Source organism: Solanum verrucosum, unplaced genomic scaffold (assembly GCF_900185275.1).
Source record: "Solanum verrucosum unplaced genomic scaffold, falcon-dt-bn FXZP01000047.1, whole genome shotgun sequence".
NCBI classification, from domain to species: Eukaryota; Viridiplantae; Streptophyta; class Magnoliopsida; order Solanales; family Solanaceae; genus Solanum; species Solanum verrucosum.
This window is the reverse complement of record NW_026020155.1, coordinates 370,627-382,952: the sequence shown is the minus strand read 5'-3', so window position 1 is coordinate 382,952 and position 12,326 is coordinate 370,627. Positions and strand designations below refer to the sequence as shown.

The window sequence follows — 12,326 nt, the reverse complement described above, 5'->3', positions numbered from 1 at the left end:
TTGTGCTCTTCCGTGCATTCAAATATTTGTTCTGTGAATTTTGAATTAACTTTGTCCAACATGTCCGTACATTCCATAAATGAATTCACATTACGTGCCTCTTGTTTTGCGTTCTCCGCTTCATAGCCCCTACCAACATCACAAATAACAGAAGGATCATAATAGGGGTTCGGGGGAAGGGAATAAGATTTAGGACAACCATTCCAATGAATATATTGACGACCACATAAATGGCATTCATCACCCAACCACGATTTATTCCTATCATCCATATCAATAAGAGTACCAAATTATTCAAAGAAAGAATAATAATAATAATAATTAATTGGTCAGGAAAAAAAACTAACTTAAAAAAAAAAAGTATAACCTAGAAGAATAGTTAATTTCTAGGGCCCCGGTAGCGGCGTCAAAAATTTGTTGCTCCCAATTGCACACACAAGTGTACATGGTCGCACAAGTAATATAATGGCTCTTAAAAGAACTGAATTATCAAACTCAAAGGACTTGTCGATTAACTATTTACTAAATTATACTAGTCTAATTATTTATTTAAGAGTGTCAAAAGTGCTTGATTTTATTTGTAAGGAAAAGAATGCAAGAATGAAATAATAATATTACTTATAGTGATTGGGATAATTCCAGGGCTACAACATATATCGGATTTCATGTATCGTATATCAGGCAATAAACTAATTTTGGTTATCAAGTTACTGATTTATAGGGTTAATTGTATGAGTCGGGTCTCTCGACCTCTAGTCGCCTACTCCAGTTAGCTGTCTAACTACATCGTTGAGCGGGGATAGCAGGCCTAAGTGGCGAGCATTTATATTTCATCATGTTTCGTAACCAAGCAAGTTGTTCGTCCGGGCGTCACTCTTGAACATACATCAACTCAATGGAAGATCGAACTTTCTATATTCTCTGGTCTATCTACCCTTTCCTCTCTAGATTTTAAGAATAGACAATATATTTATCTCTAGATGACCAGTCAAAAAATATAAAACAAGAATATAAAAGTAACTTAAACGATAACCAAGAATTAATTCAAAAACCTTTAATATTCAACAATTAATCCGTAGCTACAGCCCCAGAACAAGGGCGTTTAACCACTAATATCTAAGAAAAAAAGAAAAGAAAAGAACCCTAAAAAGTATTTACAACTTTATACTTTGATGCCCTATGATTGATCTCCTCCTAATTGATCTACTATATTTTGATCTCTCTAATAATTATTTTCATGAATTATTTATAGATGTAGAAAATCCAAGTAGTAATTGAGTCCAAAATAAATTAGGAACCCAAAAACCTTAACATAATTGGATTCCGCGTGAAAACCGTTTGCTGTAGCCGACTTCCATGGAATATTGCCTTCGTGGTTGACACGTGGCATTTGATCATATTGAAACTGCAACTTTTGATTCCAGCGTATATTATTTTATAAAATTTAATTCATTATGCTATCTGCTTGATATCCTTCTTCAACCTTCCACATTTTTAATTCGTTTTAACTCCAAACTTTTTTAACTTTACACCAATTTACTCCTACAAATAAAATACACCATTTAGCACAATCTATAAAATTCATGCTAAAATAAAACAGGTATAAATTGTAAATGTGAGGTAAATAATGATTAAAATATATATTTTTTGCCTCACATCAGGAATCTAGAAACTTTATAAAAATGACTTATTGAGCATATGAACTGCTCAAGAGAGGTTAATAGGGGTAAAACTATGTGAATGAGAGTGAGTTGATCATGAAAACCTCGGGTTTGATATAATAACCTATTAATTATTCGTTAGACCTTCCAAAAAGTTAGAATTAGGTAAGTTTGAATATTCAAGACCTTCATTTGAGTGAATAGGATATCAAAATAACCTTATACTTTGTTGGGATCAGGCTTTGAGCATTTTGAGACATTGAGGAGAGGGAAAGCTTGACAATTTAGGTTGTTCGCTTTTCTATTCAAAAATTGATATAGTAAACTTATCATTTTATTAATTACTTCTTAAGGATGTGTCAACTCAAATATGGACAAGTAAAAATAGATGGATGTGTCAACTCAAATATGAACAACTAGCATACAGTTACAAACTAAAAATAAAACTAAAATCAAATAGTCTAACAAGACTAAAACTAAAACTAAAATCAACTAGCTACAATTGTGAACCCTCTTAGTCTTTAGGTTTTGAGTAAACAGGTGGCCTAGTGTGAAGTGGATAGAGTACTGATAATTTGATATAGTTATAGTTATAGTGTCTAGTTATATATTAAATTATTAATATTTAATATTTAGGAAGGATATAGTAGTAAATATTACCGTCTTATTGGATTATCGGTTTACCCAATAGAAAAAACCTAACCAATAACCCAATAGTATTTTTATAAGTATAAATTATAGAAACCACATATTATAACTACTAAATAACATGCTATCCCTTCTAGTTTTATATTTACCAAAAATCCCTTAAAAATGTTAATTGTGGGATACATAGCGTTGTGCACGGGATACATAAGGGTTGATACATTCTAGTTAATAGCTGTTGCGTTTTAGAAGGAAACAATAACGTAGATTTTATTTAATAACTATAAATGCCATAATTCACGCTGAAAGATTGTAAATCTTCAATTCAATTACGTAACTAATTGATAAATTCAAATTTCAAATCAGAGCTCCTTCAGCTTACCAAATTTATCATGATAAAGTGGATCTACATTCTAAGAACTTGAAAAAAACAGCTTTAGACGATGAATATCACAATTTTATTACGACATTCTGGAATTTGGTTAAGCGATATTAATTACGAAAGTTACAAGGTTGATGGAATTGTCGTTGGAGAATCAATTTCATTTATGAATCTTAAAGCGTTGATTTTAGCAAAGTTGGAGATCGACGGTGTTAGAAAAGATGTTGAAATTCGATACATCGTAGACGGAAACACATGTCCATTGAAAATCAGGAACGACATGGGTGTGAAACTTTATTTGGAAGTAAGAAGAAATGAGCCTGGAATCGGCATGTATCCGTTATGTATTGATACAACTGAGAAAATGGTTGGGGAGATACATAACTTTGATTGTTCATCCGGTGAAATCATATGCGTGGAAGGTACAAAAAGAGATACTGAAGCTCTTGCTCTGGTCGAATCGAGAATTTGTGATTTAGATTATATTCCAGAATTGAATGCTACAAATTACATAACTGATTCCAATAGTACGGATGTGAAGACAGGCCAGTTGTATAAGGATAAAGGAACACTCATCGTTGTAATGGCGAAATATAAAATAAAGAACAACTTCAATTTCAAAGTGAAAAGATCGGATAAAAAAAGGTATTGGACTGTTTTAGCTCTAATTTGATTTGTTTTTCTTCGGTTTATGCATATAATTAGTATAATTCTAGTTTCTATTGTATTGATAACTTCGTTGGTGTTTGATGATTTAAACAAAATAGTAAGTATTATGATTGTTGTGTTCTTTATTATTACAGTTACATTATTTGTGGAAAACTTTGACAGTGTTTTTGTTATGTGACTTAATCTAATGAAAAAATGTGTACAACTATGTGTTAGTTTGCTTTAGTGATGAATGTGGGTGGACTTTAAGGTCTTCGTGCAGAAAGAAATCTGATGTATTCAAAGTGAGGTACTTTAACAATGAACATATGTGTCCGATGCGGGATAGGATACTTACAAAAGTACAAGCAACAGTTGGATTTATTAGTGGTGTGACTGCCCCCAAGTTGTTTAATCATAAACGAATTCATACGCTGCAAGATGTAATTGAAGATATTCGAGCAATATATGGGGTTGAAATATCATACCAGCAAGCATGGCGTGCTAAGGAACGTGCACTGGAAATGCTAAAGGGTAAACCATCAGAAGGATATAAGCAGATGCCAAGATACATATGGATGCTAAATAATGTGTATCCAAATTCATATATAAGGATGCAAAAGACGGAAAATAATCAATTCATGTATCTTTTCATAGCACTACGGCCATTGATAAGAAGGTTTGACTATTGCAGACCAGTAGTTGTAGTGGATGCTGCACATCTTGGCGGGGCGTACAAAGGTACTTTTGTATCAGCGAGCACACTCGATGGTGCAGGTATGACTTTTGTAATACTGACATAATTTTGAACTTTGTTTTCAGTGTATAATCAATGTATCTTAGTGTAAGAGTTATGTATAATATAGTTAAATGTGTGTTGCTTTGTAAATAGGTTGCATATTTCCGTTGGCATATGGTGTTGTAGACACTGAAAAAGACTGTTCGTGGACATGGTTCTTCGAACAATTCAAAAATGCATTTGGCGAGCGTGAAAACATGTGTATTGTATCAGATAGAAATGAAAGTATTATGAAGAGTGTAAGCATTGTGTTCCCAAATGTACCTCATTGTGCATGCATATAGCATCTTTGGAAGAATGTATGTTCAAACTTCAAAATGAGTAAAAACACACTAAGTGATATATTTTACTCAATGGCAAAGGCATACAGAAAAGAAGATTTTGATAAATTAATGGCTAAGGTGGTGAAAGTTGATCATAGGGTAAAGGATTACCTTGAGGATGCTGGGTATGAGAAGTGGTCAAGAGTTCATTCAATAGTAAACAGAGGTAGAATGATGACTTCAAACATCGCAGAGTGTATCAATGGTTGCCTTGTTGATGCACGTCGGTTAACTATAATAGACTTCTTGGAGGAAGCTAGACTTCTATTTGGTAGTTGGAACTATAAAAATAGAGAAATAGCGTCATATACAAATGACACATTGGGCCGAAGATTTGAGGAGGTATTGATTGTAAACGCATCTAAAAGTTCAAACATGAAGGTATTTATCAATATCCCTATATTTCTGTTTGATGTATCAGCAGCTCTGATTTGCATTGTATCCTAAAGTAAAGTATCATACACACAAAAATTGGATGTATCCTTCATATCCCTTTTTTTGAGAAATGATATGTAAATGTCATATTATGTAATGTATCATACACACAAAAATTGAATGTATCCTTCATATCCCTTTTTTTGAGAAATGATATGTAAATGTCATATTCTGTAATGTATCAATAACTTCTAATTATTTTCAGGTTGTCCCATTGTCTGAGTATATTTTTTCAGTTTATCAAGCCGGAAGAAGATACATTGTATGCCTTGAGCGGAAAATATGTGCGTGTGGAAGATTTCAATATGATGAGATACCTTGCGAACACGCAATTGCAGTTTTGAAGCACAAGAATGTTATAGATATGTATCCATATTGCTCTGATTACTACAAGCCGGATGCATTAGAAAAAACCTACGAGGTTGCAATGGTTCCAATGCCAGATAAGGAGGATTGGACCGTTCCAGACTATGTTTTAGATGAAATTGTCTTGCCACCTAGGTACAGAAGGTTGGCTGGACGACCAAGGAATCGAAGAAAGAAAAACGCGGATGAGAAGATAACAGTGAACAAGAATTCTTGTGGGCAATGTGGACAAGAAGGTCACAACATGAGGACTTGTACTTTCTTCCCGAAAGAGAATTGAAATAATGTTTTAAAATAGGATATTTGTGTTTTTCTTTCTTCGATTATATGTATTTTTCGCTTTTAGTAGTTGGATTAAATAAAGTGTATTGTTAAACAATTTATTTTGTTGTTCAACTAAATGCATTAGTTCATAACAATGTGCCAATCTTATATTAAATATAAAATTATTCTTATTCTTAATGTATAAATTGCGAAACATAATTATTGTGTAAATGAATAAAATATTGATTCAATACCATGATAATGTTTTAAACAAAATTAAGTGTCCCAAAATTTACTTTTGCAAACGTGTTTTGTATGTATCATATACACCACATTATGTTGTATCATATACACTGAAGACTATTAATGAAGCACACATTAAAACTCTTAAAATTGTATTTGATACATTTATAATTTTGATATATTTTACCTTAGCAGTGTTGAAGTTCAATTTAAAAGTTTGTTGTGTTATGTTTTTGTAGATATACATAATGTATCATATACATTCGTATAATTTAAGTGGCTTATACATAAATGTACTTGGTATATGTGAATAACATTCATGCATAATATACATTACGACTTATGCATCATATATATCATTTTGTCAGTAAACTATCAGACTACTTAAAGTCAAACAGTGATGATTGTGGGGCTTAACGTTATAAAGCAACAAATTAATCTAAAGCAATATAGTGAAAACACAATTTTAATAAATAACAAAATACTGTACTAAGTTTTTAGAGAAACACATAAAAAAAGTGAATTTGTCTTCAAAACAAAACAACATGAAAAGTTGTTCATGCAATCCCTATTAAGTGCTAATCTATGTTAACAAAATCTTGTTCAGTTGGTGTTGTGAATTGACTCTTAGGCTTTGGTGGATCGTCATTCTCACTTATATATCCACCCTTGAACTTGTCGCTGCCGTATATCCACAACAATGCTGCATATCTATTGTAAAGATAATTTGGTAGATGGCCATCAATATCAGGTGGTATAACAAGTTGGTCACTCAAAAACTCTGCAAATATAGCTACATATAACTCGCAGTCCCTACAACAAAATGCAGAATAAAAATTTGTAAAAAAAACTTACACATATGATTGTAGTCAATAATTTAAATACTTACATGCTATCCTTTTCTTGTTGCATGATGTCTTGAACGTATTCAATATTGAAAGGAACATGTGACTCCAAAAGTGTACCAGTTTGTTTGTCCTTATATGCATCAAGTTCTGGCCAGATTGTCCACTCATTTTTTTCAAAGAAACCACTGTCAAGGAGGTAAGAAGGTAGCATCCTTGACAACTTTTTATCTCCTCATAATGTTGTTGTTTTCTTGTACCTATAGAAGAGTTATACACGCGTATCAACCTCCGATTCAATTCAACAACAGCTAACACCCAATGGAACTTTCCATCACAATTAACCGGAATGTAAACATCGTCCACAAGATGCCATGGTAATGCAGCTGGTATTGAAAATCCTTTCATGACGTTGGTTATTGACCCCTCATGTACATATACAGCTACAACACGATCAATGTGTTCTTGGGTACTAGTATCATCATCAACCACATTGTTATAATACCTTTCATGGGTATTTTTGATATTTGAACTGAACAAACAATTGACTATTGTGTATCTATATTAATTCATGCTGCGAAGTTTTGATTTTTTACGAAGATAGTAAAAAACAACATCCATGTGCTACACAAAACATTATAAACATAAGTATACATTTAAAAAGAAAAACATGAAAATAAAAAGTTAGATACTGAATTAATATGTATATAACACCTATTAAATGAATGTATCATATACATCAAGATAACTAAATATGATACATTTCAATTTAATGTAGCATAAACATGAAATTTACATATACATGTCATATTTACCTGATCAGTCCAGCAGTTTTTGGGCTGAGACATGGCATAGAACCAATTTTTATTGGACGGATATGCAAACAACATAATCCATCATTTCAAAACCTAAAGAAAAGGCTTTTGCTCTGTACTTATCCTCTGTTGGTTTCCTGTTTTATAAAGTGTAAAGAAAAGATGTTATTTAAAAGTGCAACAAGATTTGTAATTTCAAAATTGAACAAATGTAGTAAAAAGTATAAAACTTACTTTTTGGCATGTGTTTTGAGAAGACCTGTAGTAACCCACTGAATAAACTCATCAATCAGTTATGACGGGGATTGATTTGTGATCTCACAACCTTCAAATGGAAAATTTGGACGGATTACATCCTCCGTGACCTCTTTTTCTTTTTCACTTGACCCAAATGAAGTCAAATAAGGAGATTTGCAGATTTTTAAAGGCATCCTGATACGTGCAAGAGGAGTATTTGTATTACGTCGGACAACAATCTCTGTGATTGGAATATCAGTGGGTAATTGACTGTCCGAAAGTAAAATTTGGCTATTGGTTAACTCCTGTGGATTTGCTGCACTAACTGGTTTAACAGGAATAGGCAATCTTCCTAGATCAGCAATAAGTGTATGCATGCCTTCTCGAGTTTCAGATGATATTGTACCAGATGTTGTAGAATCCTATATGATTCAAATTGATAATTAAATAAGATTTGATAAACCATATGATATATAAATGATACACATATAATTATCTAGACAGATTACATATAGTAGACAATCAATTTTATTTAGACACACTGATATGTATCTTGCAATGGAATGTATCATATACACATATAATTAAAAATGTAAGGTATCATATACACAAAAATTTGATGTATACAAATCACACAAATAAACAGCAATGTATCATAATCACACTTGTATGTACCTTGTAATGGAATGTATCATATACACATATAATTAAAAATGTAAAGTATCATACACACAAAAATTGGATGTATCATAATCACACAAGAAAACTGCAATGTATTATAATGGCACATTTTGATGTATCACTACAAAGTTGATGTATACTAATAGTCAATTTATGATGACAATAGTACCTTCTTATGCTCAGTTGTTTCTGCAGTATGATGAACATTTGCATCTAATGATTGAAGTTCTGAAACTTCCTTCATTTCTTGATGATTCTTCAATGTATCTTCAGTCTGTATTTTTTTAAACAAGTTTTTTTCAAACAAACTATGTTACTGATAACTTGTTTAATTAAATATCCGCAATGAATAAAGTAAAAATAAACCTGATCTTCAACATCAAAATCAGATACACCAATATCTTGGTCATTAATGGCAAAATCCATCTGTATCGGTGAGGTTGGTTGTTGATCAAACTTGCAGGTACTTGTTTGATGTCCATCATTGACTTCTTTACCGGATACTTCAACAATGCACGGCGTAGACTTGCCGCCCAAATCCTTCAAGAATTATTTTTTTAACAAAATGAGCTATGAAAGTTAAAACACACAAACAAAACAGATATACAATACAATACCTATGGTTGGTTGTCGTCCTCCCTATTCCTAGAATTCATCATCTCAGAGTGGTTTGCCTTTATCAAATTCACAAGATACTCAAATTTACTGTCAACCTATTCAAAAAAAATTATAATTCAGTTTTGTATTTATGAATAAGCAAATAAATATAAATTAATACTATTACTTACGTATTCCTTCATAAGTTGTTTCAGTTCTTCAATATCGGGATATACAGACTTATCTTTTTGGACTTGTGAAGAGACATGGGCAAAAGATGCATTAGCAGGTGGGGTAGGTGCTTCATCCGGCATTGAAAATGACTTGTTTAATGGCGGCCTTAACTGCTCTGGCAATTCAGGTTCCAACACCTTTGTTTTAGGTGTATCAATTTTCTTTCTCCTTTTGGGTGGTGGTGGAGATGATGTACCAGACACATATTGTAACACTCCGTATTCGAAAATAGAGATTTCAGATTTCTGGTGTTACAGGTGGCACTCACGGACACCATCCACGGACCGTAGATAGACTTACGGTCCGTCCTGCAGGTCCGTGGTTCGTGACAGAAAACTTTCTCAGAACTCAGTTAGAAAATTTGGCTAAGTGTTGACCCACGGCCGGACTCACGGTCCGTAAGTCAGGTCACGGACCGTAGTTCGTGTCCGTGGATCGATGCCCCAAAAGCCCAGCTTCAGTCCCGAACTACGGTTGACCAGTACGGACCGTCATTCGATCCACGGTCCGTAGGTCTGACCGTAGATCGAAGATTAGCAGCCAGTTAGCTGAAAATTCTAATGGGTCAACTTCAGATGGTCATAACTTTTAGCACAAGATGAATTATGTGACCCTTTACCTATGGTTAGATAGATAATTTAATTATCTTTCCAACGCCACCGAGTTTGCTAAATTCCGACCTCCGAGTAAAAAGTTATGCTCATTTTAGTGAAGGCCTGTCGAGCAGGCTTGACTTACGGACGCAATCTACGGACCGTAGATTGACCTACGCCCGTAGGTCCAATCCGTAGATCACTCCGACAGAAGTTAATTCAGGGGTCCTTTGGTCTTTTCCTATTTCGTTTAACCCCTCAGATACGTCGTTTAGACCCTAAATCATGAGGTTTTAATTAGTTTAAGCCTAGAAACATAACTAGAACTTACCTAAGTCAAATCATTAATCAAACTTAGAAGAATTAGAACGCTAAAAGGAGAAAAGAAGTCAAGAATCCTAGTTCAAGAACACAGCAAGTTTCCTTCAGTTCCAGCCCTGAAATCGAAAGATTTCTCCGTGGAATTCGTCACCAGGTATGTGGGATTTCACTAGTGGGTTCCTTTCGCCCATTAGGTCCCTAAAATTCAGTCAGATTCTTGATTCCATGATTATGAACAGACCTAGGGTTTCTAGAATTATAGCAGATCATCATGAATTAGTTGTTTAAATGTTCCAAATCAGATTATCATGTTATTGCTCAGTTTATCGCATGAATTTCAGAACCCTAGCTATGTATTTCTTTAGTTCTTGAATTACACATGCTAGGTCAGATATTTCAGTATTCAGTTATACATGCCTCAGTTTATGAATGCATCATTATCAGATTAATGTTGCATTCCCAGTTTGCATGTTCAGTTCGAGCTATCCAGTATTTACAGAAATTCAGTCATAACCAGTTAACTACTTAATTCATTGGGAGTAGCATAATACCGAGTTGGACTAGGGTTTCAGCGTACCCATATAGTCCCAAAACTACGAGCCACGTAGGTGTAAGTCCCCTCTGTGGGCAACATCAGTTTAGTGATCACGCCAGGCATGCCTTTATACCTCTGGCAGGGTATATTGGGTCTTCTCGATGGGCGTATACATCGGACTCCACATTTAAGCTCATGTGGTTTTATGTCGGTTATTAGTAGCTCCCACAGTTCAGTCAGACTCTATTGCATTGACCACATTTACAGTTCATTCAGTATTCAGTCAGCATGTTATAAATTGGTCATTGCATTCAGTTAGCTCAGTATTCAGTATCTATATCATGTTCAGATTATTTCATTGCTCAGTATGCTTTGTTCAGTTATATGTTATTTCAGCTTTACTCCATCCTGTATGCTCAGTACCTTACAAGTACTGACGCATACGTGCGCTACATCTTCTCGTGATGTAGGTTCAGGTTCTCAACATCCAGATCACGCTTAGATCGATTCCCGATCTTCAGTTCAGCAGAATCAGTTGGTGAGTCCTCATTCTTCGGGGACACTAGTCATGAGTTTCTTTTCAGTATTTCAGTCTTTAGTTTCAGTTTTGCTAGATCTAGTTGGGGCATGTCCCAACATTTCTAGTCAGTTAGAGGCTTTTTTCAGACATAATTAGATTCAGCTAAGTGTTTTGAGTTTGATATTTCTTTGTATTAAACTCTCAGATTCATATATTCAGTTATAGTATATGGGTATTCCCATCTTTTCAGATTTAATTATGAATTAGCTTCCGCATCAGTTTATTATCTTTAGTATGCTCCATGATCATGCCAGCAGGGTTAGCTTGGGATCACTTGTTGTCCTAGGTCCCGTGTCCGCGTCTTGGGGGTAGCTTGGGGCGTGACAAACTTGGTATCAGAGCATTAGGTTTAAGTGTCCTAGGATGTCTGAAAAGTCGCACTAGGAGAGTCATTTTCATGGGTGTGTAGTGCGCACCACATCTAATGAGAGGGAGGCTACAAAGTGTCTTAGGAAAAATCTTCATTTTCTTGTTACTCTTATCGTGCGTAAGGTATGATCTAATTCCATTCTAACTCGACGTTCTACGTTTCAGTGATCATGCCTCCTCGTAGAGCTTATGCTAGGAATGCGAATGCCAGGAACGCAAACGCAGCTCCTCCAGTTCCAGATCAGGAAGTCTCAAATGCTGAATTCAGGAATGCCATTCAGATGTTGGCTCAGAGTGTCGCTAACCAGAACAATCAGCGGGTTCAAGCTCCTGTGAATGCAAATGGTGGATCAGCAGCAGCAAGGGTCCGTGACTTTGTTAGGATGAATCCTCCAGAGTTCTTAGGATCGCAGACTGGTGAAGATCCCCAGAATTTCTTGGATGAGATCAAGAAGATCTTTGAGGTGATGCAGGTCACTGGGAATGATCGGGTTGAGTTAGCATCTTACCAACTTAAGGATGTAGCTCATATCTGGTATACTCAGTGGAAGGAGAACAGGGGTACAGATGCGCTCCTATTACTTGGGAATGTTTCAGCGAAACCTTTCTAGACAGGTTTTTCCCCATAGAGTTGAGAGAAGCAAGGGCCCAGGAATTTATGAACTTAAGGCAGGGTAACATGACTGTCCAAGAGTATGGGCTCAAGTTTAACCAACTCTCCAGGTATGCTCCTCACATGGTTGCTGATTCCAA

The 12,326-nt window shown here is 34.7% G+C and overlaps 2 protein-coding genes and 1 pseudogene across 2 annotated transcripts; 2 read left to right on the top strand and 1 right to left on the bottom strand.

Moving 5' to 3' along the window:
• The first annotated feature begins 2,749 nt into the window (after positions 1-2,749).
• LOC125828253 (uncharacterized) lies at positions 2,750-4,419 on the top strand. Its single transcript, XM_049507567.1, has 3 exons — positions 2,750-3,333; positions 3,563-4,113; positions 4,229-4,419. Exons 1-3 carry the CDS (start codon positions 2,750-2,752, stop codon positions 4,417-4,419), a joined length of 1,326 nt encoding a protein of 441 aa, XP_049363524.1.
• A 69-nt stretch (positions 4,420-4,488) lies between these two features.
• Positions 4,489-5,539, top strand: LOC125828248 (uncharacterized). Its single transcript, XM_049507563.1, has 2 exons — positions 4,489-4,839; positions 5,099-5,539. Exons 1-2 carry the CDS (start codon positions 4,489-4,491, stop codon positions 5,537-5,539), a joined length of 792 nt encoding a protein of 263 aa, XP_049363520.1.
• Positions 5,540-6,344: 805 nt separating this feature from the next.
• LOC125828252 (uncharacterized) lies at positions 6,345-9,255 on the bottom strand (annotated as a pseudogene).
• Between the last annotated feature and the right edge of the window lie 3,071 nt (positions 9,256-12,326).

Coding starts and splice junctions, on each gene's coding strand:
- LOC125828253 (XM_049507567.1), top strand. CDS start 2,750: ATGAATATCACAATTTTATTACGACATTCTGGAATTTGGTTAAGCGAT. Junction 3,334..3,562: donor AAAAGATCGGATAAAAAAAG/GTATTGGACTGT, acceptor AAATGTGTACAA/CTATGTGTTAGTTTGCTTTA. Junction 4,114..4,228: donor GAGCACACTCGATGGTGCAG/GTATGACTTTTG, acceptor CTTTGTAAATAG/GTTGCATATTTCCGTTGGCA.
- LOC125828248 (XM_049507563.1), top strand. CDS start 4,489: ATGGCAAAGGCATACAGAAAAGAAGATTTTGATAAATTAATGGCTAAG. Junction 4,840..5,098: donor CTAAAAGTTCAAACATGAAG/GTATTTATCAAT, acceptor AATTATTTTCAG/GTTGTCCCATTGTCTGAGTA.